Genomic DNA, 26,909 nt, shown 5'->3' on the forward strand with positions numbered 1-26,909 from the left:
GGGTAGGTGCATATCTTAGCTACGTCAGTGTATTTCAGTGGATTGTAACTGAACTGGGTCCTGAGGATACTCAGCACTCCATTCAGGGCTACCACCACCATTGTTATCCATTTCTGATGGCTGCAGTTTCAGTGACCTTGTTTGCCCCCAACTATTTATGTGGTGAACATATCTGATCTCCTCCAAGCCAAACATCAGCACTGCTCAAATTGTGACAGCTATTGGGAAATGTCTGGGTGGCCCATGCCCACCAATTTCTCAGCAGTCTAAATGAATTCTCTCTCTACAACACTCTGGAGTAAGAGACTCCAGGTTATTTCTAACACTTGATCTAATGCTTCTCCAAAGTGAACAGACCATGGTCTGCTCAGCAGTTCCAAGTGAATTGTGTATCAGATGATTGAATAACATACTGTTCATCATGCACAAATTCTATCTTGTAAGTGATCTCTTTCCATGCTCATCCAGTAGTGCATATGATTACAGTACTTCTGAAATAGACACTAGCCCCCTTCCCTCCCCAACCCCTGCAGTTCATTAATATCTGAGCATAACTCCATGATCCTAATATTATAGCATTGCAGGACTGGAAGAGACCTTAAGAGGTCTTCTCGTCCAGTCCCCAGCCAAGGAAGGACTAAGTCTTCTCTAGATCATCCTGGACGGGTGGCTAACCTGCTCTTAAAAATCTCCAATGACAGACATATGCCCCACTTGCCATGATTATGAAAGCTATATACAGTTGGAGTCACATTTGCTAGATGTCAGTGAATCCCCTCACCCCAGGAGATCTCAATTTGATGATGATTTTTTAAAATAACAAATCAATTGTACTATCATAATACAGTTTGTGATCATTGTCCATTTTTATGCACTGAGGTGACCATTATGACTTAATAGCAAGTATTTGACTAAATTTTTTGACTCATTGCCAGATTAAAAAGATTATGATTATGGATGCACTTGTTTTTGTTCATCAGGAAATTACATTGCAGAAAAAGGAAATCCTGATAAACAAGGATCTTTTACCACTTCAGCTTCATCTGCAACAAAATACTGGAGTGTACAATACTTTTACTGAATCCACACTCCTGACAGGTTATATAAAGTCATCTGGTTCCATTTACTCATACCATGTAAGCAAAACAGACAATAAATTTTGGACACACATAGTCCTTCTCGATATAGACTTCTGGTAAAGTCAACAGATAGCTAAATATATGAAAAAAATCTACTCCACGTTTGTACTGTAGCCTTCTGGCAGAAATAAAGTGCTTTCTCTTCTGTAGAAACAAATACACTGTATATCATCTGTGTGAATGAACACTTATTGTCTTCTTCAGTCTAAGGGGTAGGGAAACCTATTTCCCCACTGTCTAAACATAAATAAAATGGTCTCAAATGAAAAAGACACATTTAACCTTTCTTAATAGCCCTCTAATTCACAATGCAGCTTGGCAAAGATGCTTGGTAAATAGGATCTAACTAGGATTTTGTTTGGCTACTGAAATCCTGCCTCCTGGGCAATGTTTCAAATTCAAGGAAACAGTTACACAAAAATGCAGCGGATGGAAGAGAGGAAGTGGAAGGAGAAAAATGAAGAACAGTTTTATGTTTAGTAAATCGAAGTCTCTTTAACACTACAAATGATTTCTAGGAGGTCACTGAAGTTGACAACAACCTAGAAATTGCTGAGGTAAATGTTTCTGAAAAAAACTCCTAAACCAAAAAGAGCAATTAGTATTAATATAATAGTAATTACTCTGTCATACATCATAGTAAAATTAACTCAAAGAAGAAAATATCAAATAATTGACATGCATGCTTTTGCTATGATAGTCTCCAGGTAAGGCTTAGTGGCAAGTACAATATCTATTTTTAAAGGAGCTCCACCCGATATTCTTCCTATGCATAGATTCACAGAGTAATTATCATACATGGCTTTCATAAATAAAACACGTATTTTTGTCAGTTGCCAATGCTATATCATTGGAGTTTAGTTCAGTAGAAGGCTCAGGAACTAGGTCAGTAGGAGATGCTGGTGTTTGAGGAATCTCTTCTTCCTTAATTTCTAATTGCACACTGTCTTGTGACTGGTCATCTATACAGTCCTTTTTGGACAGCTGATGAACTGACACTTTTATCGCAATCTGCTGTGGTGGTTCATGCAGTGATGATGCCTCAGAGTCAGCTGTGGGAGAGTCGCTGCGCTTTAGTGCATTAGGAATCATAAACATATCATCTCCATCAGTAGTCTCCTGGCCTTCAGCTGCTTGCCGTACAAAGTTCTGTCCCTGTTCTTCCAAGCCAACCACCTCCATGATTTCTTCCATTATAGTCCTGCAGTTCATGATGAGAGGTGGCAGAGGAACACTTCGGGCAAGTTCCTCAATGTAGCGAGCAAATTCCATGGTCTTGAACTGGGTTACTTTGGCAAGCTCAAGAGTTTTGGCTGAGGTGATGATTGGGATACGCTTAGCAATCTCAAAGGCTTTTTGTAGTTTCTCTGCTCCTTCTGTTCTGAAAAACTCATTGATTGCTTTCTCAGTTTTCTTCAGATGGCTGCTCATCATACACAGCCTGGTAATGTTCAAGATCATAACAATGGTAAAAGCTACGAGGCAGACAATCATGTAATAGATCCCCATATCTCCGGAGGTAAAGACGACCCTCAGAGTCACAGTATTATTCACAGTGCCATACATGTTAGAAGCAACACATGTGTATTTACCTCTATCATCAAAAGACACACTGGTAATGTTCAGTAGCCCATTGTCAAGAAACCACCATTTTCCTGCAGGAAAGATATAGAAGAATTCAGTCCAGAACATTTGTTTACATGGTCAGTATCACATTTTAATCATTAGTTTTGTCATACTGGCTCCAGAATTTAGAAAAATGGCAATAACGTAGACTATACTAGAGTGAATCACTTGTCACAAAAACATGTCTGCTTTCAGGATCCAACCACAATACAATTTCAGCTACTGTGAAAATCACTGATTATACTCAGGTCGCATTTTTAAAATGTCTCACTATCGAAAATGAACTGTATTGTATATCTATCAGAGTCAAACAAGTTAAAAACCTAATTACCTACTGTGGACAGCATCCCAAAATCACACTGTACTTCATAAAATGCTGAATTTTAATGAATAATAGAAGTTTGAGATAGAAGAACTTATAATTCACCTAATCCATTGTTGAATCCAATGAAGATTGTAAATTTTCTGGTGTTTTGTTACAGTATCTCCTATCATCTTGTTACTGTTAACTTTACAACACACCCAAAAGTATGCTAGGGATCAAGGAGCTTACAGTGTAATTTGAAACATGACTTGACAAAGGGAGTGACAAGACAGCAGGGGTATGACGACAGAGGAAAGAGCAGGGCCACACCAACAGATCAAGCTGTTGCTCAATAAAATCTTGTGCACATGTTGGTGGATATTTTTTTTATCTGAAGAAGCTTATTGGGAGCAATCTTTACTGATTTATGCAATGTTATTGATACATTTGATCATTACATTCTACTGCAAGAGTTAGAAGTGCAAATTTTTCATGCTTTGACCCTAGCATGGCTGACTGATGATCATCAAATTGAGCTCAAATCTGAATCTGCTCCCATTTCTGCCCATCCTAATATTATAAGGATAATGACTTAGCTCCTCTTTCCTTCCCACCCCCCGTATAAATAGCTAGGTTTCATCTTTAAGTGACAAACACCACTATTTAGATACTAGGGAGATATGTATGCCCTATTCAGTTGGTTTGTAGTGTGGGTTTGATAAATTGCAAGACTGGCTTAAAAGATGATGTTCGCCATGGGTGTGGAGGGCTGATTTAAGGTCTTGCATCACGTAAATTCCAGAGTATGGACAGAGAGTAGAGCACAAATGGACAGTGTAGCTTTACTAATTCCGGATGTTTCTGTGTCTCCCTGAATACCACACAGTGGATTTACATGCTGATCCTCTGTACAACAGCACAAGGGTGGCTAAAGGCAGTGGCATAGGATCTGCAATTACAGAAAGAAAGTGGCACAGACACAACAGCAGTGGCAATGCCTGCACTGGCAACCTCACCTCTTGATGTCGGTTGTGTGTGTGCGTGTGTATTTAATTCTCTCTCCTTCCGATTTCATCTTCTCTCTCTGTGGAGAGTTGTTTGTTAGTTTAAAAGCTTCTTTTAGTTCTTGGATTCATAGTCTTATGCTATGGAAGCATATTATGTGCCATTTAAAATTAATCAGACAAGATACCTTCAATTTGGAATATTAGTGGCTATCCTCTTTTTGAAAATTATTCTAACTCAAAATATGGCTCATCCTAAAGGTTTCATAGTTTGCACATTTATCCTCAATGAAAATCTATGCATACACCTACTTAACTTTTTTGGAGTTCCTAATTATTTTTCCACCAACATTATTAGTTCTGCACTCTTATTCTTATGGAGTTTGCAATGTCTGAAAACTCCCAATAGTAATGAAAATGTGTAATGATGAGCAGGTGGATAAGTCTTTGCAGTATCAGGACCTCATCTTCCAAACGTTGTAAGGTAGTCAGAATTTTCCATGTCTAAAGATGTTACTTTGTACATAACATTATGGAATGAAGAAGCTGTAGACATGCAGTGTACTAAGTCACAGTATAAATAATAAAATACACGATGGCAGATTAAAATAATAGGGAAACAAAACAAAAATGTTAAAGTACAGTTATGTTCATAGCGACCGTATATATAAATTCTCTAGTACATTAGAAAGTTAGTTATCAGTAATAAGAAGTGTGAAACTTTGTAGTTAATGTACTTTTTAGATTAATGTAGTATTCTAACAATATTATAATAAAAGTATAATTCGTTAAATAATATTAACTATGGTCTGATTCTGCCACCTTTATTTACATTGAGTACCTTACTCTGTAAGTAGCCCAGCTGATTACAAGAAGACAACTTACAGAGTAAGGTACTACTCAACATGAGTAAGGGTGTCAGAACTGAGCCCTAAAGTTTTTTTGTCTAATCATATAAAATATTTTAGGCTGGGGTGTGGAATTCTCTATACTATTATATCCAAAAAAAGGCTACATTAAAAGAATGCTAAGATTGTGAAGTCAGGCAAGAATAGATGGTGGTATTATCCCATTTTGAAGCTTGGGAACTGAGGTCCTGTTGAAAAAAGGCGGCAGGTGGCCATGTAATTAAAGACTATCATAATGCATACACATTACACATTAAGCTTGCACAGGCAATTTTAATTCTGGCATTTCCTAACTTTTGAGTGTCTGGCTTTGCAACCTTAACATTCTTTGAACACAAGGTTTTGGGTTTTTTTTTCATTTGTCGCATTTCCTAAGTTTTAAAAAAGCAAATTTCTAAAACATAAATTCCATCAAGTGGCATTATACTGACCCCCATATAGACTGACCCATTATACTGCTTCGTCATCAGCAGGGTTGAAACCTGTAGATCTGCCGCACAGACCTCTGCCACTTGAACTAACGGAGTTCCTGTAGGTTTTCAGTCCCTATATGCGCTAGCACTAAAGGGCGATGGGACACAAACTCTGCCAGTGGATTGTTGCTGACAGCAAAGGAAAGGTCAGATGCAAGAATTGTGAGATGGTGAGGAATGGTGACTTGTTCTGAAGGGCAGTGTATAGTAGTGGTCACAGACACATCGACCCATAAACTTGATTCCTTCTATCCTGTCTCCTCTAATCTGTCCATGTCTCGGTCCTGTCTCTTTCTCACCCCGGGATACTTATCCCAGTCCCATTCTCTCACCCTGCCAGTCCCAATCTCTGCTCTTCAGGCCTCTAATCCCAAGTCTGTCTCCTTACCCAGTCACTTCCAGTTCTCTCCCCAGATCCTGGCTCCGCAACACATCTGTTTCTCTTCCCCCCAGCCCAGCCCCCGCCCTCCTACCGAGTCACAGTCTACTTGCTCAGCCAGTCCCCATCTACTCTCTATTCCTAATGTGAGATCAGTTTCCCCCTCCCTGGCTCCTAAGCTTCTTGGCTCCTACTCTCCTTGGCACCCGATCTCCTTGACTATCCCAACTCTCATTTTCTTTTTTCCTCTACCTCCTCCCCTTACCAGCTTCTAAGCACTTTCCCCCAACACTCTCCAAGCTCCTTGTCACGATCTATTTCCACCACCACCTCACCCCCTTATCCAGCTCTTGTCCCCTGTACATTTGAATCAGGCAACTTCCTTCTCTTGGACACCATGAGGATCACTGAGAGCCTAGGAGAGAGAGTCTCACTTGCAGTTCCAATGCCTGGTCCTGGTCCTACCCATAGCAACACAGGAAAAGTCAACTGTGAGCTAGAGCGTGTCCAATGAGAACATAATCTTTGGGAGAATTTAGCTCCGAAGTGCTAGCAAGTCTCTACCAAGCATGTGTGAACTGCAATGTTTTATTCGATAGCTTAGAATGAGGCCAAATCTAACATGGCAAGACAACGCATCTTTCTTTAATCTCATCCTTGGAAACAGCCAAATTGGTTATACTGATTTTTTTTAAAGAAAATTTCAGTTTGAGGCAGAGACCCAGCATGGAAAATTTCAGCCCAAATGGTAATAGTTTGGCAAACTTATAAGCAACTAAAAATAGGGTCTTATAAAAGGAAGTGTCAGGCAACCTTCATAATAGGTGGCATGACCAGCCCCACTTATAGTGTAATATATAAAGCACTGATATTGCTAAACCGCTTCTTAATCAGTAGGATCTTTATTCATTGTAAAATCACAAAATGGCTTGCTGATGTATTCCTGCTGCAGCTGTTACAAATGACATAATGGCATTTAGACTGTGACTCAGTGTCTGGTTTTGTGCCAAAAGATTCTGGCAGAAAGCACAAGCCTGCTGAGAAACAAAGACTATTCTGGGTGTAGAGAAGGTACTAGTGTTGGCTCACAGGTTTTTGCTGCCATCGACAAACTGGAAAATTATGCAACCTTTAAAGTTCTCAGTTGGGCATACAAAGCAACAGTGCAGAGAGCCTATACTTGGCCCTATGTACCACTTAAGTCTCATATTTAAAGGCTTAAATGGGTCTTAAGTGGTGCACAGGGTCGTGCATGAATTCTCTGCATTGGCTGAGTTATACCCACAGGGAACATTCATTTTGCTCCCTTAGGCAACCACTTGTTTTAACCTTGGGAAGTATTAATAGCAGTTAAGCCAAACCATGTGGATTCCAAGCACAAATTGTCCATAACACAATATTTTTTAGTTGTTTATTATTTTCATCCCTTTCATTGCCCACACTGTTGTGTAGAGGCTTTTGTGTTGCATGAGAAGAATTCAGCACTACATTTTAAATACAGTAATACACACACTTGGGAAAAAGCTTGTGCTAGGAAACACCCATTACAGGAGATGGTATGTTTCCTCCTGGACAAACAACTTGTAATACTGGAAATTTAAGCTGAAGTGATATAATGCCTTAATATTATCCCTGCAATTTACAGTGCCTTGTTCAGTGCTATTGCTGAGAGAGCTCCAGTAAAAGCTCTCCAAAGCACTAATTACAATACGCTGCCTTATCTCCTACATACCTTGCTTGAAGCTCAGTCAGTTCCTTTCTGTACCCGTATGGATAAATATGTTAGTACAAGACACAATACAGAAAGCTGTTACAGAAACATTATGCTGTGATGCACACAGCTGGGTCAATCATTGCATCATATCAGGGTTTTCTCTCAGGTCAGCTACTGATAAGACAAGTCATCCTGAATTTAATGTGAATAACTCAAAACTTTCTTTCATTATGATGTGTTTAAAGTGTCCTGCATTAATTCTATTACATGGACAATATGGCTGCTTCATAAAATGACAATAACCTTACTTGTATCATAAAGGAATAATGTGCACTTACATTTGTCCCCAAATTTAAATTTCATAAAAATGAGTTTATGTAATACTAAGCTCCCAAAGGACTGGCAAAGGACTTAAGCATGTACTTATCATTAAGGCCGTTTTAGTCACGGGTATTTTTAGTAAAAGTTATGGACAGGTCCTGGGCAGTAAACAAAAATACCTAACTCTTAAGCCAATTTTATATCCTCTCTTTGCCACCAGACCAGAGCAAAGGGAACAGAGTGGTGACTAGGATCCAAACACAAATTCCCTTTTTGTTTTTATCAGGGCTGGCTCAAGGCACCAGCCCAGCAAGCAGGTGCTTGGGGCGGCCAAGGGGAAGGGGCGGCACATCAGGCTCTTCGACGGCGAGTTCCTTGGTCCCTCTCGGAGGGAAGGACCTGCCACTGAATTGCTGCCAAAGAAGAAAGCGGCGCAGTGGAGCTGCCACTGATGGCGATTGTGTCTCCCTCCCGCCCACCCCCCCTGCTGCTTGGGACGGCAAAAACCCTGGACCCGGCCTTGGTTTCTATATTATCTCTTCAGCTTTCTTGTTTCCTGCTGTGTGTGGCCACAAAAAAACAAACAAACAAAAAACCACTAAAATCTGCAATTGTTTTCTCGCAGAGTGTATACAAATGAATTTACAGCTGCCATGACCCCAGGAGACTGCCATATTTTCACACCTCCTCACAGGAAAGCATAACACAATAAGGTTGTTACATTTACACACGTGTCTATATATAATAATAAAGTCCTTTATAAACAAAGTGTGGATGCCAAGATCCTTGTTACATTGTAAGAAATTAATCAGAGCATAAAAGCCTTACCACTGTTCTCTTCTTCCTTCAGCAAACAACCATTGGAATTGTACCATTTGTAATGTGGAGCAGGATTTCCTTGGACATTGCAGTCAATCAAGGCACTATTCCCTTCCTTGACTGTAATATGATCAACTATGGAGATAATCACAGGTACAGATCCCAAGTTCATGTCAGTGTGATTTAAAGTGCTACTAGTCACATCCCCAGCAGCTGTCAAAGTTGCTAATAAGATGAAAAGGCGTATGGTTGGCAAGAAGTTCAAAAAGTGGTGGCTGTTCAGCATGTTCATCTTTCTTCAGTAGGCTTTCAGAAGAGAGCTGGGATAGGAAATTGTCTGTTGAATGCAGCCTTCTAAGCTGAGCAAATCACAGGAAAGTTTTATCTTGATCCATGAAGATTTACATTTAAGAAAAAAATCCTATAAAATAAATACATTTTAAAAAATGAGACATAAATATTCCATTACAAAAGTTCTTTTTAAAATAATGAGATATCCATGAATGCATGTGACACACATCATTTTAGTCTTACCCAAAGGCTAATGTTATCACCATCCCCGCTCTTACTGGGAAAAGATGCATACATTTTCCCAAGAATAGCACTGTTAAACGTGGTAAGTGTACGAGAAGGATTTATCACCTGGACTGGACACGTAGCAGCAATTTAGCTGTAGCAGCAGTTGCAGTTTTAGTCTGAAGATTCTACATACAAACTAATCCTCAGCAATCACCTAAACTGGAAAAACAAAAAGCATGTCACATTAACGTTGCCATTATTGGTTCTATCATAAAAAATATAAGAACAGCCATACTAGGTCAGACCAATGATCTATCTAGTCCAGTACTCTATCTTCCGACATAGCCTAATGCCAGATGCTTCAGAGGAAATGAACAGGACAGGACAATTATCAAGTGATCCATCCACTTGTACAGTCCCAGCTTCTGGAAGTCAGAGATTTAGGGACACCTGGAGCATGGAGACACCTGACCATCTTGGCTTATAGCCAATAGTTCCATAGGTGTTGGAACTAGGGGTGCAGGGGGTGTTGCCATATCCCCTGGCTTGAAGTGATTTCCATTCTATATAGGGTTTACAGTTTGGTTAAATGGCTCTCAGAACCCCCACACTATCCAAATTGTTCCACCACCCCTGTATCCTATATGAACTTATCTAATTCTTTTTTGAACCCAGTTATACTTTTGGTCTCCACAACACTCCCTGGCAATGAGTTCCACAGGCTGATTGTATGGTCTGTGAAAAAGTATTGCCTTATGTTCGTTTTAAACCTGCTGCTTATTTTCATTGGATGATCCTGGGTTTTGTGTTATTTGAAGGGGTAAATAACACTTCCTAATTCGCTTTATTTACAACATTCATGATTTTATAGACTTCTGTTATAACCCTCCTTAGTCATCTGTTTTCTGAGCTGAACAGTGACAGTTTTTTTAATCTCTCCTCACATGCAAGCTGTTCCATATCCCTAATCATTTTTGTTGTCCTTCTCTATACCTTTTCCAATTCTAATATCTTTTTCAAGACGGGGTGACCAGATTTGCATATAGTATTCAAGGTGTGGGTGTACCACTGATTTATATAGTAGTATGAAGATATTTTCTGTCATATTATCTATCCCTTTTCTAACGGCTCCTAACATTATGTTAGCTTTTTTTGACTGCCAGTGCACACTGAGCAGATGTTTTCAGAGAACTATCCACAATGACTCCAAGAAAGTGGCCCCATCATTTTGTATGTATAGTAGGGGATTATGATTTCCAATGTGCATTACTTTGCATTTATCAACACTGAATTTCATCTACCATTTTGTTGCTCGGGCACCCAGTCTTGTGAGATCCCATAGTAACTCTTCACGACAGCTTTGGGCTAAACTATCTGGAGTAATTTTGTATCCTCTGCAAATTTGGACACCTCACTGTTCACCCAGTTCTCCAGATCATTTATGAACATGCTGAACAGCACTGGTCCCAGTCCAGATCCTTGGGGAACCCTGCTGTTTATCTCTCTTCATTGTGAAAACTAACCATTTTTTCTTATCCTTTGTTTCCTATCTTTTAACCAGCTACTGATCCGTGAGAGGACCTTCCCTTATATCACAACTGCTTAGTTTGCTTAAGAGCCTTTGGTGAGGGACCTTGTCTAAACTTTTTGAAAGTCCAAGTACCCTATATTGACTGGATCACAGTTGTGCACGTTTGTTGACAACCTTAAAGAATTCTAATACATTGATGAGGCATGACTTCCATTTATAAGAGCCATGTTCACTCTTTCCCAACATATTGTATTTATCTCTGTGTGTGATAATTTTGTTCTTTACTATAGTTTTAATCAATTTAGCTGGTACTGAAGTTAGGCTTACCAGCCTGTAATTGCCAGCATTGCCTCTGCAGCCTTTTTAAAAACGTAGTGTTACATTAGCTACTCTCCAGTCATCTGGTACAGAGGCTGATTTAACCAATAGGTTATATACCACAGTTACTAGTTTTGCAATTTTATATCTGAGTTCCTTCAGAATTCTTGGGTGAATACCACCTGATCCTGGTGACTTATTACTGTTTAGTTTATCAATTTGTTCCAAAACGTCCTCTGTTGCATCTCAATCTGGGACAGTTCCTCACATATGTCACCTAAATAAAATGGTTCAGAAATGGAGATCTTCCCCCTATCCTCTGCAGTGAAAACCAATGTACAGAACTCATTTCGATTCTCTGCACCCATCTTGTCTTCCTTGAGTGCTCGTTTAGCACCTTGATTGTCTAGTGGTCCCACTGATTGTTTGGCAGATTTCCTGCTTCTGATGTATTTAAAAATATATTTCCTGATAGTTTTTGTGTCATTAGCTCTTCAAATTCTTTCTTGGCCTGCCTTATTATACTTTTACACCTGACTTGCCAGAGTTTATGCTCCTTTCTATTTTGCTCACGAGGATCTGACTTTGAATTTTTAAAGGATGTCTTTTTGCCTCTAAGTGCCTGTTTTACTCTGCTGTTTAGCAGTGGTGGCATTTTTTTGGTCCTCTGTTTTATTTAATTCAGATTATACATTTATTTTGAGCCTCTATTATGGTGTTTTTAATGTTTATTATGGTGTTTCCATGCAGTTTGAAGGCATGTCACTCTTGTGACTGTTCCTTTTAATATTCATTTAACTATCTTCCTCATTTTTGTGTAGTTCCCCTTGTAATTAAATGCTACTGTAGTGGTTTTCCTGGGCATCCTCCCACCCCAGGTTATTAAATTTAATTACATTATGATTGCTATTACCAAGTGGTTCTGCTATATTTACCTCTTGGACCAGATCCTGTGCTCCACTTAGGACTAAATCAAGAATTGTGTTTCCCATTGTGGATTCCAGAACAAGCTGTGCTCCAAAAAGCAGCCATTTATGGTGTCTAGAAAACCTCTCTCTGGATCCCTTCCTGAGGTGATGATATACCAAGTCAATATGAGGATAGCTGAAATCCCCCATTATTATTGTGTTTTCTGCCTTTGCAGCCTTCCTAATCTCTCTGAGCATTTCACAATCACCACCATCATCCTGGTTAGGTGGTTGGTAGTATATTCCTAGTGCTATGCTCTTATTGTTCAAGCATGGAATTTCTATCCATAGAGATTCTATAGTAAAGTTTGATTCATTTAAGATGTTTACTTTATTTGATGCTGTGCTTTCGTTTCATATATAGTGCCACTCCCTCACCAGCACAACCTACTCTGTCATTGTATTTTGTACCCTCGAGTTACCACATTCCATTGATTATGCTCATTCCACTAAATTTCCATGATGCCTATTATATCAACAGTCTCATTCAATGCCAGGCACACCAGTTTACCCATCTTAGTATTTAGACTGCTAGCATTTGTATACAAGCACTTGTACATTTTGTCAATATTCATTTGCTTGCCTTCATGTTTATATTTAATTGAGACTCTTTCAAATTTTGATTGTTCGTCACTAGCTCATACCTGTACTTTACCAACTTCTTTCCTATCCTCTTTAATATGATTCAGACTTTCTTCTTTAATAAATGCATCCTTGAGGGATGTTTCTGTCCAAACCATATGCTCCCTTGTACCTGTCTGCTTTTCCCCAGCTCTTAGTTTAAAAATCCTCTACAACCTTTTTAATATTACATGCCAGCAGTCTGGTTCCGTTTTGGTTTAGGTAGAACCATTTTTCCTGTATTGGCACCTCCTTTCCCAAAAGATTCCTCAGTTCCTAACAAACCTAAAACCCTCCTCCCCACACCATCATCTCATCCACACATATAGATCCTGCAGTTCTGCATGTCTTTCTGGTCCTGCATGTGGATAGGTTTCATACGGTTAGCCATTCAAAATCAGCAAAACTTAGTTCATTAGCAGAAATAAACTATTCTGAGATCCAAATATAGAGAACTGCAAACATCTAATTAATTTCCAAGTCTCCATTTTCCTTTGCAAAGCAGTTTGATTTTATTTAAGGATTTTGGTTAACAACGGAAATCACTGTGGCATCTAAGCAAGGAAAAAAACATGACTGCTGGCAAAACTGGGTCAGTTCCATATATTAAGGGAGCAATAAAATTAAAAAGGCCTCTTTTTCTCTATTCTAAATGGAATTTGTCCTTCCCTGGCAATACTCATCCAAGTTTTTTCCCCATCTCTACAATACAGAACAATTAACTTGATTATACACAAATTGGAATTACTGTTAGAGTAGTGAAACATTTTCCTCTATTTACCAGGATGGATCATCACTAAAGGTTCCAAACTACACTTTTCTGATAGGCTGCATGTACAGTGCAAATGTATTGTCAGAACTCAAACTCTGTCAATGAACTTTTTCCAAGTTTTGTCCATAGTCAAATGTGAAGAATACATCATCACGGTATGGTCCATAACATTTTAAAATTAAATAGTTTTACATTTAGTGGTAAGAGCAAGATCTAGGAGTCAGCAGTTCTGAATTTTATTTCTCATTTTGCCACTGACTCGCTGTGTGACCTTGCATAAGTCATTTAGACCCTCGGCCACTCATGGGATTTCTGGATTGTACAATGTTAAAACAGTTGAAAGTGCCCTTATAGATGCATTTAGGTTTGAAGTAAATAGAATTAATCCAACCATCTATCAAAAGCTTATCCAGTGATATTTTCAAACCAGAGTGGATGGAGACATCAGCAATCTCGGTCTGCTTCTATCTGCAATGTGCGAAAGGTTTCCTGAGGAGTGCTAAATACTTTCCAGGGTGCAAGGGTCAGGCATTTCTGAAAAATCCTAAACAGTATTTTGGACTTTGGGCTTGGGCAACAAATGTTTTCAGATACTACAAAAGACACCAGGGTAACTAAACATTATAGGAAATCCTCTTCGGTCTGTGCCAAAGTGCTATTAGAGAGGAACAAAGAATGGAAACACAAAATAAGTCCTGACTGAGACCCCCGCATCTGCAGATTGAATCCGATCCTCCAGTCCTCACTCAGTCCAAGTTTCCATTGAGTTCATTAGACCCAGACACAGCATCCTGAAATGTTTTTCGACTTCTCCCCAAATCCCAGCAGCTGAAGCAGTATATTTTGTTACGTACACAAATTAATCCCATCATTTTCATGAGACCCAATAACTGTTATGTGAGGATTTTTGTCATAGAATGGGGAAAAATTATAAATGACTGATCTTTGTCACTGTAAATAATGTAGTTATTTCTGTCTTTGGCGCATGAACAGACACATCTGTATAAGCCAATTATTGAATTAATCAGACTTCAAGTCTAAAGAAGTTTTTTTAAAAAACACCCTACTCATATGGCCAAATGATCTCCTTCCTGTGGAAAGAGGAATCTTTAGCTGTGCTGTGTTATCTCCTTGGGACAGAGAGAAGATATGATCACCTACTAGGATGGAATCTGAGGATCCATGAGGAATCTCAGCATTCACCCCAGGGCTCTTGGCACACAGATGTGCAACATCTGCCCCTCCACGTGCTGTTTTGGGCAACCTTTCTCATAACAACACATCTGCCATTGGTCTCCAGTCTGAACTTGTATTCTCTCATCCTCTTCCCCCACAAAGCTGGTAGAAACTGAACAGCTAAAAGTAATACTGCAAGAATCAGCATTAACTTCCTTAGAGAATTCAACTGGAAATCGTGTCATCTGAGGGGAGCATGGCATACATCTCTTCCAGGTGACATGACCACAAACTCTGTTTGGATGTTAACTGTATATTGTTTATGTGGTGGAGTTTCCCAGAGCATGCTGCACTGCCAATGTTCCCCCAGTCATATATTGCCAATATCTATAGGCATTTCCTCTTATGTGCACAATACAGCAGAGAGGAACTATAAGGCTTGTAAATTTTCCTACCCAGAAATAAACATTGGACCAAGCTGGGAGGTCTTTCTCTCATTATTTCAGAGACTGTTGGGGATATCAATTGCATGCAGCCATGTTTTGATTGACTAGTTGGGTTTTTATTTTTAATATCATACCCAAAGTGTACAGCTGGTGTTTTACCCCTGAAAAACCAAATAAACTGATAGGGGATGAAGAGACTGCACTCAGAAGTACTGAATTTGTGCTCCATCAACTGGTCATTCTGAATAGGGGTACACAAAAGAGAGACATTGATGCATACCTTGTTCTGGCTTACTAAGTCTATATTAATTTGTTCTCCTTCTAATAATAACATGTATCCCTGTTATCTAGTGCTATGAGGTTATTCAATTCAACAGCAAACCAAAAGAAATCAACTCATTGTATAATGGGTAAATGGTGTCTCTATAGTTTGAGGAACACTAACAGTCCAGAGTTAGTTTGCTTGGTCTGTAAATATGAAAAAAAAGGAAAGAGAATTTTGGTTTCATCCTTGTTCTCAGTTGTCCGCAGCACAAAAACCACCACCTGACTGGCAATCATGAGGACAATGCTACAAAGTCATGGTTAAAAAGTTAACCCCTGATATTTAAATACTACTTACTGGTTTTTCTCTTCACACTCATCCCTTTTTCTGGTCTTAGAGACAATATGTTTATACAGTGGACAACTGTCAAAAGTGAATAGGTTTTACTGGAGCAGAAATGCAGACACTGAGACTTAAGGGTCAAAAGACCACTGGGAGTTCAGAGGCTCAAGAGTGTGAACCACCCAATAAAAGATTAAACTGTTAGGGCCTAGGCTGGCAGATGAATAGTAACACAATTCATTCACAACTGGTAGCAAGTTGTGTGGCTTTTGTCATCCTCTTGTTAATAAAACTATCATCCTAAAAGCAGTGGTTCTAATGGGGACATGACAGAATCTTCTCAGTCTCTCTGGGATATTTCTTTGCTTGTACCCTCATGACTTTTCTCCTGTTTCCTTCTTTACTGTCTCTAACTAGGATGGCAATGGTTGCATGACTTAACCGTTTCCTTAGAGCTTCAGGCACCTGATTCCTTGACTGGTTTAATGGCTTCCAGCTTCAAGCACGTTTCTCTGTCTCTACAGCTGATTTCAGTTGCCTTTATAATCTTTCAGAACCTTCTCCTCGGGGCCCTGTGAGAACAAGCATCCTACCATTCTGCCACTTATATCTTCTCAAGAGAAGTGTTGTAAATACCAGAGATGTTCATAGGCAGGTTAGGGCCTTAGGTGCGCTGAAAGAGCTGCATGGCTAGCCAAACGTCTTTAGTCCTGTCATACTCAACCTGTGAGAGGCACAAATATGAGAATTGCCTTAGGGACACCAAAAACAGAGTAACAAGGGACGTGTGAAGTAATGAGGGCTTTGTGTCTAAGCCTTAAGAGCTTCTAGAAATGATACTTGGAGTCACCATGGCAACTCCCCTCTAGCATTCCTTTATCATTTTGGGTAGTGGTATTCTAGAATGAGGAGACAGATTAATGAGACGGATAAACTGTAAGAGTTTAGTTAGATGTTGACCTGAGCCAGTAAAGATTGGCTATGGACTTACCATGTAAGTCTAAAGAAGGAGAAAAGAGTGAAAGCACCGTCGAGAAGACCTGTTTGAAGACTGTGTAACTATGCGAAGGACCAGATCTCTAAGTACACAAAGGGTATGTCTACACTTGCAGAGTTTTTGCACTGTAAGTTTCATCGGTGATAGGGAACTGGTGAAAGTAAAGCGCTTAATTCCTGAGGCATCAGAGAGTGTTTACATTAGCAGCACTTCCATTGCAGATGAGAGCAGTGCTCTAGGGCAGCTACCCAACAGTGCATTTCTCTCCAGTTTGACGATGGGTCTTGTGGGAAGGGTGTGTGTGCGATCGGGGCATCTGGGTCCCTTCAAAGCCTCCTCTCCCCAAACACTGATCAGCTCCAATAGCTCAGTATTGGTCCAAGCAGGGGATAGTTTGCTCCGCAGAGCAGGCATTGTCACCTGGTCAGATAAGTGGAAGGGGAGTTTCAAAGTTCCCGGGGCTTTGCAGGGGGAGGGGTGGATGTCTGTTTACCTGGCATCAGAGCAGCAGAGTTGCTGGCCAGAGTGGTCACCTAGGCATTGTGGTATATCCTCTGGAGGCTAAAAGCTGTGTAAACAGGAAGAACATGTCTTACTTGCACATCACCACAAAAGCATCACCGGGAAGAACTATACTCCTCTTGTGGAGGTGGTTTTCTTCTTGCGGTGAAACTTCTGAGTTTCACTGCAAAAAGTTACTGGCAAGTGTAGATGGTCCCATGGTTTTTGCACACAAAAGGGACTTTTTCTGCTTTAAATGGCAAGGGCAGAAATGCCCAAGAAGATATGTGTAAGTGTTGGAATAATAAAAATAATTTCTCTTTTGTATGTCGTTAGTAGAAATCTAAAGTTGTGCTTTTATCTCATATTGTTTAGGTTTCTCATGTTCAGAAACTCTTCAATTCAACTTAATCTCAAAAAGGATAAAGCAGAACTAGCCTAAGAACAAGATTAGAAGACTATATAGTTCAGAGAGGAGATGAATAAGAGGGGATGTGATTAAAGTATACAAAATATTGAACGGTATAGAGAAAATAGATCAGGCACTCCTATTTACCTTTTCTCATAATACCAGAACAAGGGTACATTCAATGAAATCGAAGGCAGCAAATTTAAAACTGATAAAAGGAAATAATGTTTTACACAACACATAATTAGCATATGAAACTCATTGCCACAAGATAACATTAAAGCCAGGAGCGAAACAAGAATAAAAAATAGCCTGGGCATTTATATAGAAAATGACATTACCTAGTTAAATCCAGTTGTAATAAGGATTAAAAAAAAGAAAGCTAGCCAAAAAAGTATGGAAGGGATATAAAACGTCATACTTCAAAATACATAACTCTCTACTATGGTGATTTTTTGCACCTTACTCTGAAAAATGTGGTATTGACCACTGACAGATAGATTACTAGGTGGGATGGTCTTCACTAGGGCAATTCAGTATTTGCAAACTAATTTGTTTTTGTTAACTAGGAATGCTGTTTACAAGTAAAGGTATAAAGGAGTCTATAGCTTAAAGACCCTACTAAGCTACTTCAGGCAGGAATTTGTCCTTTTGTTTGTAAAGTGACAAACAACAATAAATAGCGAAAGCAGGCAAAATGGAGAATTCAGAGACATACACTGGCTCTGAGGAGATAACAAAACTATGTTACTGAGAACAGTCATATTAATAAAGAAACCCTTCTAAGCTACTTGTTAAAGACAGCAGTAACACTACAGGAGGTTTTGAGACACGTTTCTTTTCTTTACCCTTTGTAAAGGTTTCCATAATCTTTATTCCAAAATTGAGATTCACACTAATAAGTTACAGTTATAAAAAGCCAAGCAATAAGATATACAATGTGATGAACATAAATGTCATTCTAAAATGAGTGACATACTTTATGATGAAGTCCTTTGTTTAAGGAGCACTAGCTGCACATCATATTTTAACACTCAATGAACTAGGAGGAAATTCACAGCCAATAAAGAAAATTCTGCTTTACAGTTAGGTTTATAATATACCTACACAGTTGCAAAGCAGATCAGCAGAATCCCACTCAATAATTGTTCTTCCTATTTGAGATCCTAATCCTGAAAAGCAGTTAAGCATATGAATAGTCCCAAGCCAATGGGACCTCTTGTACTTAAAGGAATGTAGGTGCTTAAGTGCTTTACTGGATTGGGACCTAAATTCCACCCCTCTCCAAACCATCCTCAAGGCCCATAATCCATTCAACCTAAAATGAGTAGATGAAGCTTGCAGCTCTGTAATTATCTGGAAGGATTATTAAGTTCCTCAAGAATCTCCCCCGGTCCTTGATGACCTAAGGAATGGAGTGTGGATCTCATGTGCGGCAGTGTAGAGGACCTGTGCCAAACATAGACTCATAGACTCATAAGTCAGAAGGGACCAATATGATCATCTAGTCTGACCTCCTGCACAAGGCAGGCCACAGAACCCTACCCATCCACTTTTATAACAACCCCTAACCCAGGACTGTGTTATTGAAATCCTCAAAATTGGTTTGAAGACCTCAAGCTGCAGAGAATCCACCAGCAAGCGACCCATGCCCCACGCTTCAGGGGAAGGTGAAAAACCTCCAGGGCCCCTGCCAATCCGCCCTGGAGGAAAATTCCTTCCCGACCCCAAATATGGCGATCAGCTAAACCCTGAGCATGTGGGCAAGACTCACCAGCCAGCACCCAAGAAGGAATTCTCTGCAGTAACTCAGTTCCCATCCCATCCAACATCTCCCCGCAGACCATTGAGCAGACTTATCTGGTGATAATCCAAGATCAATTGCCCAAATTAAACTATCCTATCATAACATCCCCTCCATATACTTATCAAGCTTAGTCTTAAAGCCAGATAAGTCTTTTGCCCCCACTACTTCCCTCTGAGCAAAACCCTTTATACACTTCAGTGTAAATGAAATTGTATCACCAGCATCTATTCCATGTAAAGTGGACATCTAGCCAGATACATTTAGCGAATACGTTAACTAGAAGGCTTCTTGTCTGCAAGTTGTAAAAATATAGTTTTTCACATGGACAAAGCATCTTAATAAATTCCCAATTTACCAATTAAGTACTCAATAAAAACTTAATATATTTTTTTTCAGTAGAGAAGCTTACTTCTGCTGCATTTTGATGGAGATGTTCCATTAGGGAGTTGTGGGTTATATAGACATAGAAAGATCTGTTGTAGAATCAGTAGCGAAGAGGTCTCTTAAACCCAGAATTTCATGTCCAGTAAATTTGTTGGATGATTAGGTATATACTCTTTTTCAAGGTTTCTACTACAATAATAAAGAGCTCTGATGCATAAATCATCAGGATGTGTTTAGCAGTTGTATTTGTTTAGGAGGTCAGGCAGTCTGTGCTTCATGGTTTGGTACACAAAGCTATTACTCCAGAAACAGCTGTGTCACTTTATGAGATATTTGCTTAACTCTTTGCAAGCATACCCTAGGCTATGGCTTTTACACTGCTACTTCTTCATCACTCAAACTAAACACAGATAGATCAGGGACTTAAATCCCTTTGGTTGAAAGGAGTAGGAATAGCAGAGAAGAGAGGCATATGGAATCTCCCCACAATGATTCCGAATACCACCTCTCTGTGAGTTTCTTCATCCCACTGGCTTCTGTGTATTTCTTATTTTCTTCATACACCTTTCATCTCTTATTTACATCAAGTGTGTGTAAAATCCTACCATGGGTGTAAACAATTGGAGAAATCTGATTTGTTAGTGTTTTACACCTACTTGGCAAAGGAGTAAGTAACTATGCAAGGGACAAGGCAATGGACAATTGGGCCCAATATATTTATCTTCCTCTTTCCCCACTCCATAAACTGTATTCATAAAAGTCCACTTTGCTAAAATATAATTGGTTTTCCTAGCTGATGGGGAGGAAATTAGTCCTTTAAATACACATTCTAAAAAACCCCAAAGCTCACATTTTACATTTAGTATAGAATGCTCGGATAGATATTTAATGGGATCAAGATAAAAATATAGGTTTTGTTTAAATAAAATAGTAAAGGCTTTTCATGACTAATCATATTTTATATAAACATTTTTAAAGGTTTATCATGTCTTCTAAACAACTGAATAGTTTCAGTCTTTTGTATTTTCAGTGCAGTGTATGTAAGGCTTAAGGCTCCTCTTTCAGTAACAGAATAATAAATTTGTATATAAAAACTCCCACCAACCTTCAGAGGGACACAGTTATTATATAAAATATGTAATCTGTGACATGCATGTATTACCACATTTTACTGACATGTTTTTTACTTACTGACCTCCAGGATGAAGTACAAGGAGGTTAAGCATTAACACTGTGATTATGACCACTTCAGAACTGTCAGGGGTGGCTTGCAAGGAATAATTAACTGTAGTTTAGGTGTGTTAATGATTCTGATCTAAAAGGATAATGTCAAGTTAAAAATTATTGGATTTCTTTACCTATTAGTTAACAGCATCTTAGTCCCTGATCCCAGAGTGGGACCCATGAGGACAGAACTTCATGCTTGTGTAGAGCTAAACTGAAGTCACTGGGACGTGGTATGGGCACAAGGCTCCAGTCGCATGGCTCTATGTGCAGGACCTAAGATTATTTAAATCTGAAAGACTTAAATATCTGGTTTACTTTTCACTCGTTATGCTCTTTCGTACTCTTTGTATTTTGCCCTCAACTCAGCTTGGATAATGAGAACAGAATGGTCTGGGCACTTTTGTATATAGTCAGTTTCACTTTCTTCTTCCCAAGCGCCAGCCATAAGGCTGTCAGCTTTGGGCTGCAAATGTTTAAATCAAAGTAAAAATATTTTTATTTTTTTAAATAAAGTTTTTTCATGAAAAGAAAAACAAAGTTTGTTACATCTTGTCTAAACACATAGTTTGTATATCACTTCAAACTATATTGGATTGAAACTTGGCATAATTAAAGCAGAACCCTATTGTTTATCCCAGTATATTTAAGGAAATAAGATATACTTGGAAAAGCACCGTTTCTACCAATATAGCTGTGTCCTTACTAGTTGTTGAACTGATATAATAAATTAATTTCTTTTTAAATTACATCCCTAACCAAAATAGTTAAACTGTACAAAAACTGTGTCTGCACTATAAGCCCTTAATGACTTTAGCTACTTTTATTCTGAATTTACACTACTACATTTCACCAAAATAACTAACATTGTTTTAATTCACACCTTTTTTTATTTCGATGCAAGTCTGCCTGTAGATCAGCTCTGAGACAAAATGACTGACTCCTTTTTGCAGGCTTGTAGTAGGGGAAGACATTTCATTTATATTCTCCCTGTTCTGCCTTCTCATTCGATATGCATTGTGATGCTCTGCACTTGGCCATGAGTGATTTAATTAAATTATGGTAATTGGCAGGAGTAATAGTATCCCCTTTGTTTGGCAGTGGCATTTCTAGGACATGCCTGTACATGGATAGGAAATTACACTGTACTAACTAAATGCAGGAATTTTCAGTTTAAAGCACTGAATAATGCAATTAGGATTGCACTCAATGACAAGACATATACACAGTCACACACTGGCCCTAACCTGCACCCTGTTTTGCCCTGACAAAAAAGGATCCGATGGGGGGCATTTAGGGTCAGGTCTACATTACAAACTTTTGCTGGTATAGCTATGTCAGTTAAGGGTGTGATGAGGTGTGATCTCTAACAGACACCACCAATGTACACAGAGTTAAATCAGCAAAACTGGAATAGCTTATTTTTCTTGGGTGCGGGGAAACTGGAATAAGCTATACTGGGAAAAGTGAAGTTTTGCTGGCATTAGCTGTGTCCAAACTAGAAGTGCTTTGCAGGTATACTATATTGGTTTGGCTATGGTGCCAAAGCATTCCTACTATAGATCTGGCCTACGTCTTCAGATTCTGAGCTAGGTAATTACAGAAATGGAGTAGAGCTTTGGACTCATCTACATTGTAATGATGAGAGAGTTTGGGAAGACGGTATAACGTGGTACTCCTTGAAAGCAGATAAAAATCGTTTTCGTCTTGAAGTGTAAATAGTACCAACTATGTTTTGAGTTTCTTTTCCTGAACTATGCTACAGTGTTGACTGTTTGCAGGATTGCAGCACAACTTGGGGACATGGTAAAAACAGTTTGGTTCCATCTGCTACCAAAGACTGAATCGTATTTCAGTTTTGCGGAACAACTAACACATTTTAATCCCATCCCCAAACACTGCAGTTGTTATAGTATAGAATGGGCCTTTCTCAGATTGTTAAAGTGGGAAATTGTGCAATATGGGGTTTTTGCAGGGCTTTACTGGCATGCAATGAATACCTACTGCCTTTTCCCATTGCTGTTTTATTTCATTGAACTGTGTTTTAATTCTTTTCAGCTCAAACTGCAAACTCTTCAGTGATGCACATCTATAAGTATACAATTAAAAACAGAATAAAGATTTATCACCTGTCCCCATTCTCTCCCAGGTAGATGGTTTGCTATTTGGAAGAGCTTTATTTATATTTGTTTTAATGTGAGCTGTTTAAACTCATGAATATTTTACAGCATTGTGGTGGTTATAAAATGGTGGAAGAAAAGCTGCAGCTTTTCTGTCCAATAAATCAGTGTTGATATACAGTACTTTAAGCTAAAAGGCTTATATATAGAGAGAAAAGAAAGGGATTTTATTATCCCTTACATGAATACAAACAAATATGCTTTTGCTGTCTGTACACAACAAACCAAACCAAAGATGCAAATCCTGCAAACATGATTTCCATTAAAACGAGTCAAAGTACAGCAGACCTCTAGCCTACCCTGTTGCAATGAGTAGGAAAACTGTTTTAAAATGTATAGTTTTAAAAAACTAAAAATGTATGCTAGTTTTTTTTACTTTAAAAAACATTTCAGTTAAAAAACACTGAAGGACCATTTGGAAATTAAACCAATGTCAAGCAAGTTGCTTATCAGAGAGATCTATTTGAAAAGCTGCAAAATTACTGACTGAAAGAGGTACCAATGTTGTCAGATTGTTAGAAACTTTTACTCCTTTGTACAAAAGTCTGGTCTGTGCAAAATGAACTAAAAATATGACTGCTTGGTGGTCCTTATTTACAATTGATTGTCCTGTTGTACTGCTTATATTGTACTGCTAAAGTAACATCGTATGATGACATTGTCAGAAGTTGAAGACTGTAGGAATGTTGTCCCTTTAAGGCACTCATGGTATTCAGATAGATGTCACATGAGACTGTTGTACTGATCAAAACTTTTAATTAATGTGAAATACAATCATGCTGACTTTACTTTAGATTAAAATAGCCCAATAAAAAAACTTCCTTAAAAGATCTATTTTATTTAAAGGTGCTACTTGCTGAATTAATACCTCCCTTCCTCCTCTTCACAGGGGTATAATAATGTGCCAAAAATCTACTGTCCAACCTCATACTTCCCAAAATAAAAAATTCCATGTTAAACAGGGTACACTGGAGTTTAAGGTTCCAGAGAGAAAAGGCTTTGGCCTCATTAGTTTTATACTCTCAGGAGTACAGGTTCTTCTTCGAAGCACCACAGGTAGATATTATAGTGATGGGTGCAATAGGAATGCCTAATATTTGATTGCTCTCTTGGGTTTCCCTGCTGCATGAAGCGGTGTTTTAAGAACAGGCATTCATTATTGTTCGGATTATTTAGTAATCTTTCGAACTGGATTACTGCACCTTCCTTTGAAGCATCTGGCACTGACTACCCTCAGAAACAGGATCCTGGATTTGATTGACTGCTGGTCTGATATGACAACTTGTATGTTACTGTGGGTGACAATGGGGTGGGTTAAAGCAACCCAGTTCTTAGGCACACAGTGCCCTGGGAGCCCCCATCCTTTTGCACTTCATGATTTTTGAATAATTGGGATCGACAATACTGCAAATCAAAAACAGCAACAGGCAGGACTGCTGCAGATCCCAGTCAGAGTAATGAACTCAGGGAACAGAGCACCACAGTGAAATGTGCAAAACTAAGGCTGAATCTCACCAAATACAGAATGAGTGACCACAAACTGGAGATGGAAATTGGGAGGCACAAAGCCCAGTCTAAACCCAGAAAAAGGCACGGCTCAAAAGGCAACTGTGCAGACAATGTTGCAGAGAAGAGATTGAGACAGAGAGAGATTTTCTGTTCCAACAGCCCAAATACAAGGAAGTGAGACAAATATTTCCTCGAAGAATCAGAAACCATAACAGACATCCAAAAGTGATGAGGAAAAAGTGCCTGATCCTGGCAGAGAGAGATGACAGAGATGGCATTGTACTATGTATCCATTTACCATAGGATCAGCAATGGTTAGCAATGGCAAATGGACAAAGGCAATCAACCCCCAAACATAGTGTACAACCCTCTCCTGGGTAGGCTGTACCTGAGGAATCCTTTGCCTATACTCTGTCAGCACTTGTATAGCTTGTTAAGCAAATAAAACCTGAAGACAACTGAATTGTAAGACTCTTCCCCTAGCAGGGGGGTCTTTTGGGGGTCGTATCAGTAGAATTTCCCTCTTCCTCCCCACAACTCTTTACAGGTGTGGTGGTTCAGGGATCACAACTATTTCTGATCTTTAAGCTGGCAGGACTCCTGGATATGTGGGTCAGCCTCCCCCTTCCAGCACGGAGGGCCCCCTTGCCCCAGCCTGCCCAGAATATCATCAGCAGCAGGTGGGAGCCCCTTACCCAACCTGTGAGGAAAATCAACACGCTTCCCTGACGGGCAGTCTGTTCCACCGCTGCTCCCTACAGCTGGGGTCCTGGTCAATCCTATTGTGTCCAGCGGCTAATCCGACCCTGATGCCAAAACAGCCCACCAGTGCTCTGTAGGAAGCTAAAAGTTATAAGAATAAATACAACCTCAAGCTCGATGCCGATCTCCTAGGTGAGCCAGCTTTCCTCTTTTCCACTTAGCCTTTCAGTGCGATCGCCTCGGCCTGAGATCTCTCCTCCCCACGATGTTCTTTCTCCTACTTTAATGTTGCGCCTCAGGTTGCCACAGAGCCTTTCGCCTTCATCGCGATGGAAAACAGACAAGAAACTGAACCGAAGCCCGACAGAAATGCTCACAGAGGTGGCCCCGTCGCTGCGGCTGTAATCCGTGCTCCCCACGTAGCGTGTTGCAAGCAACCGCCTGCCTCAGCAACCCGGGCTGCGCTCCAGGGAGCGACACGACGGTGTCCAGACGTTCGGCTGTGGAACGTTGGGGTGCCGCAGCATTCCAAGCGCGACCCCAGAAGACAGCAGCACCGGCGGCTCCTTCTCACTAGGCAGAACGGCAGCCAGCGCTCTCCACACTTCGGCACGCAAAAGTAGGTCAGCACTGCACTGAGCATGCTCGAGCTAGAGCCAGGCTGCTGTGAAAATTCATTGAGCTGCCCAAGGTTGGTGCAGCTTCGTTCCTTACGCTGAAGGTCACAAAACGGAGTGGAATGGAGCATCCAGAGATTAAGGGATCCCACATTCATGCCAGCTGCGGAAATACAGGTTCTCCCTCTGGCAACAGGCAATGACAGCGGATTCTGCAAATTATTAGCTGGATTAAGAGAATCAAAATAATAAACTGTTCTTACTATTAATGCTTTTGCGAATGACCGAAGATTTTTTTATACTGAAACCTTTGCACCTTCATACCCGGCCCCCGTACAGCCCCCGTACAGTTTAAAACGTTGATTAAAATATTTTTTATTCTGACTATTCCTGAGCCCAAAAGTGCTGTCAGTGGAATTTGAAGCGCTAGAGAAGATTTAGAGTTATAGGACTTGTGTCTACCTTTAACATTAATCTTGAGCAAATAAATGCCATTCTTATACAAGATCTTTTGTTATCTGGAATAAATTCTTCTATTTTTCAACTCTGCTACAGGACAATACAGATTGATTTAAATTGCATTTATGGCACTACATCTCTTTTCAATTATCTTGTCAAACTAAAAGAATTTCAGTAATGATAATTTCAGTTAATAGTGTAGGGCAAAATGGTGTGGGTTAGAAATGGAAAAGTTCAGAATGTTGTTTTTAGTTGCATATCAGTTCTCTACTAGCTGTATATATTACTCAGTAGCAATCCTTTTCCTAGCATTGATCATAGAATCATAGAATATCAGGGTTGGAAGGGACCTCAGGAGGTCATGTAGTCCAACCCCCTGCTCAAAGCAGGACCAATCCCCAACTAAATCATCCCAGCCAGGGCTCTGTCAAGCCAGACCTTAAAAACCTCTAAAAAAGGAGATTCCACCACCTCC

At 39.6% G+C, this 26,909-nt stretch overlaps 1 protein-coding gene across 2 annotated transcripts; it reads right to left on the reverse strand.

The window, feature by feature from the left end:
* Positions 1 to 25,946, reverse strand: MFAP3L (microfibril associated protein 3 like). Of its 2 annotated transcripts, none has more exons than XM_050945386.1 (4): positions 25,526 to 25,946; positions 9,222 to 9,420; positions 8,697 to 9,108; positions 1 to 2,794 (listed from the first exon to the last, which is right to left on the reverse strand). In XM_050945386.1, the coding sequence occupies exons 3-4, from the start codon at positions 8,977 to 8,979 to the stop codon at positions 1,932 to 1,934; spliced, it is 1,146 nt and encodes a 381-aa protein (XP_050801343.1). In that variant the 5' UTR covers positions 8,980 to 9,108; positions 9,222 to 9,420; positions 25,526 to 25,946; the 3' UTR covers positions 1 to 1,931. The 2 variants fall into 2 exon arrangements, with proteins under 2 accessions (XP_050801343.1, XP_050801342.1); XM_050945385.1 differs by having other exon boundaries at positions 9,222 to 9,425.
* Positions 25,947 to 26,909: the final 963 nt, after the last annotated feature.

Source organism: Gopherus flavomarginatus, chromosome 3, assembly GCF_025201925.1.
Source record: "Gopherus flavomarginatus isolate rGopFla2 chromosome 3, rGopFla2.mat.asm, whole genome shotgun sequence".
Taxonomy (NCBI): domain Eukaryota; kingdom Metazoa; phylum Chordata; order Testudines; family Testudinidae; genus Gopherus; species Gopherus flavomarginatus.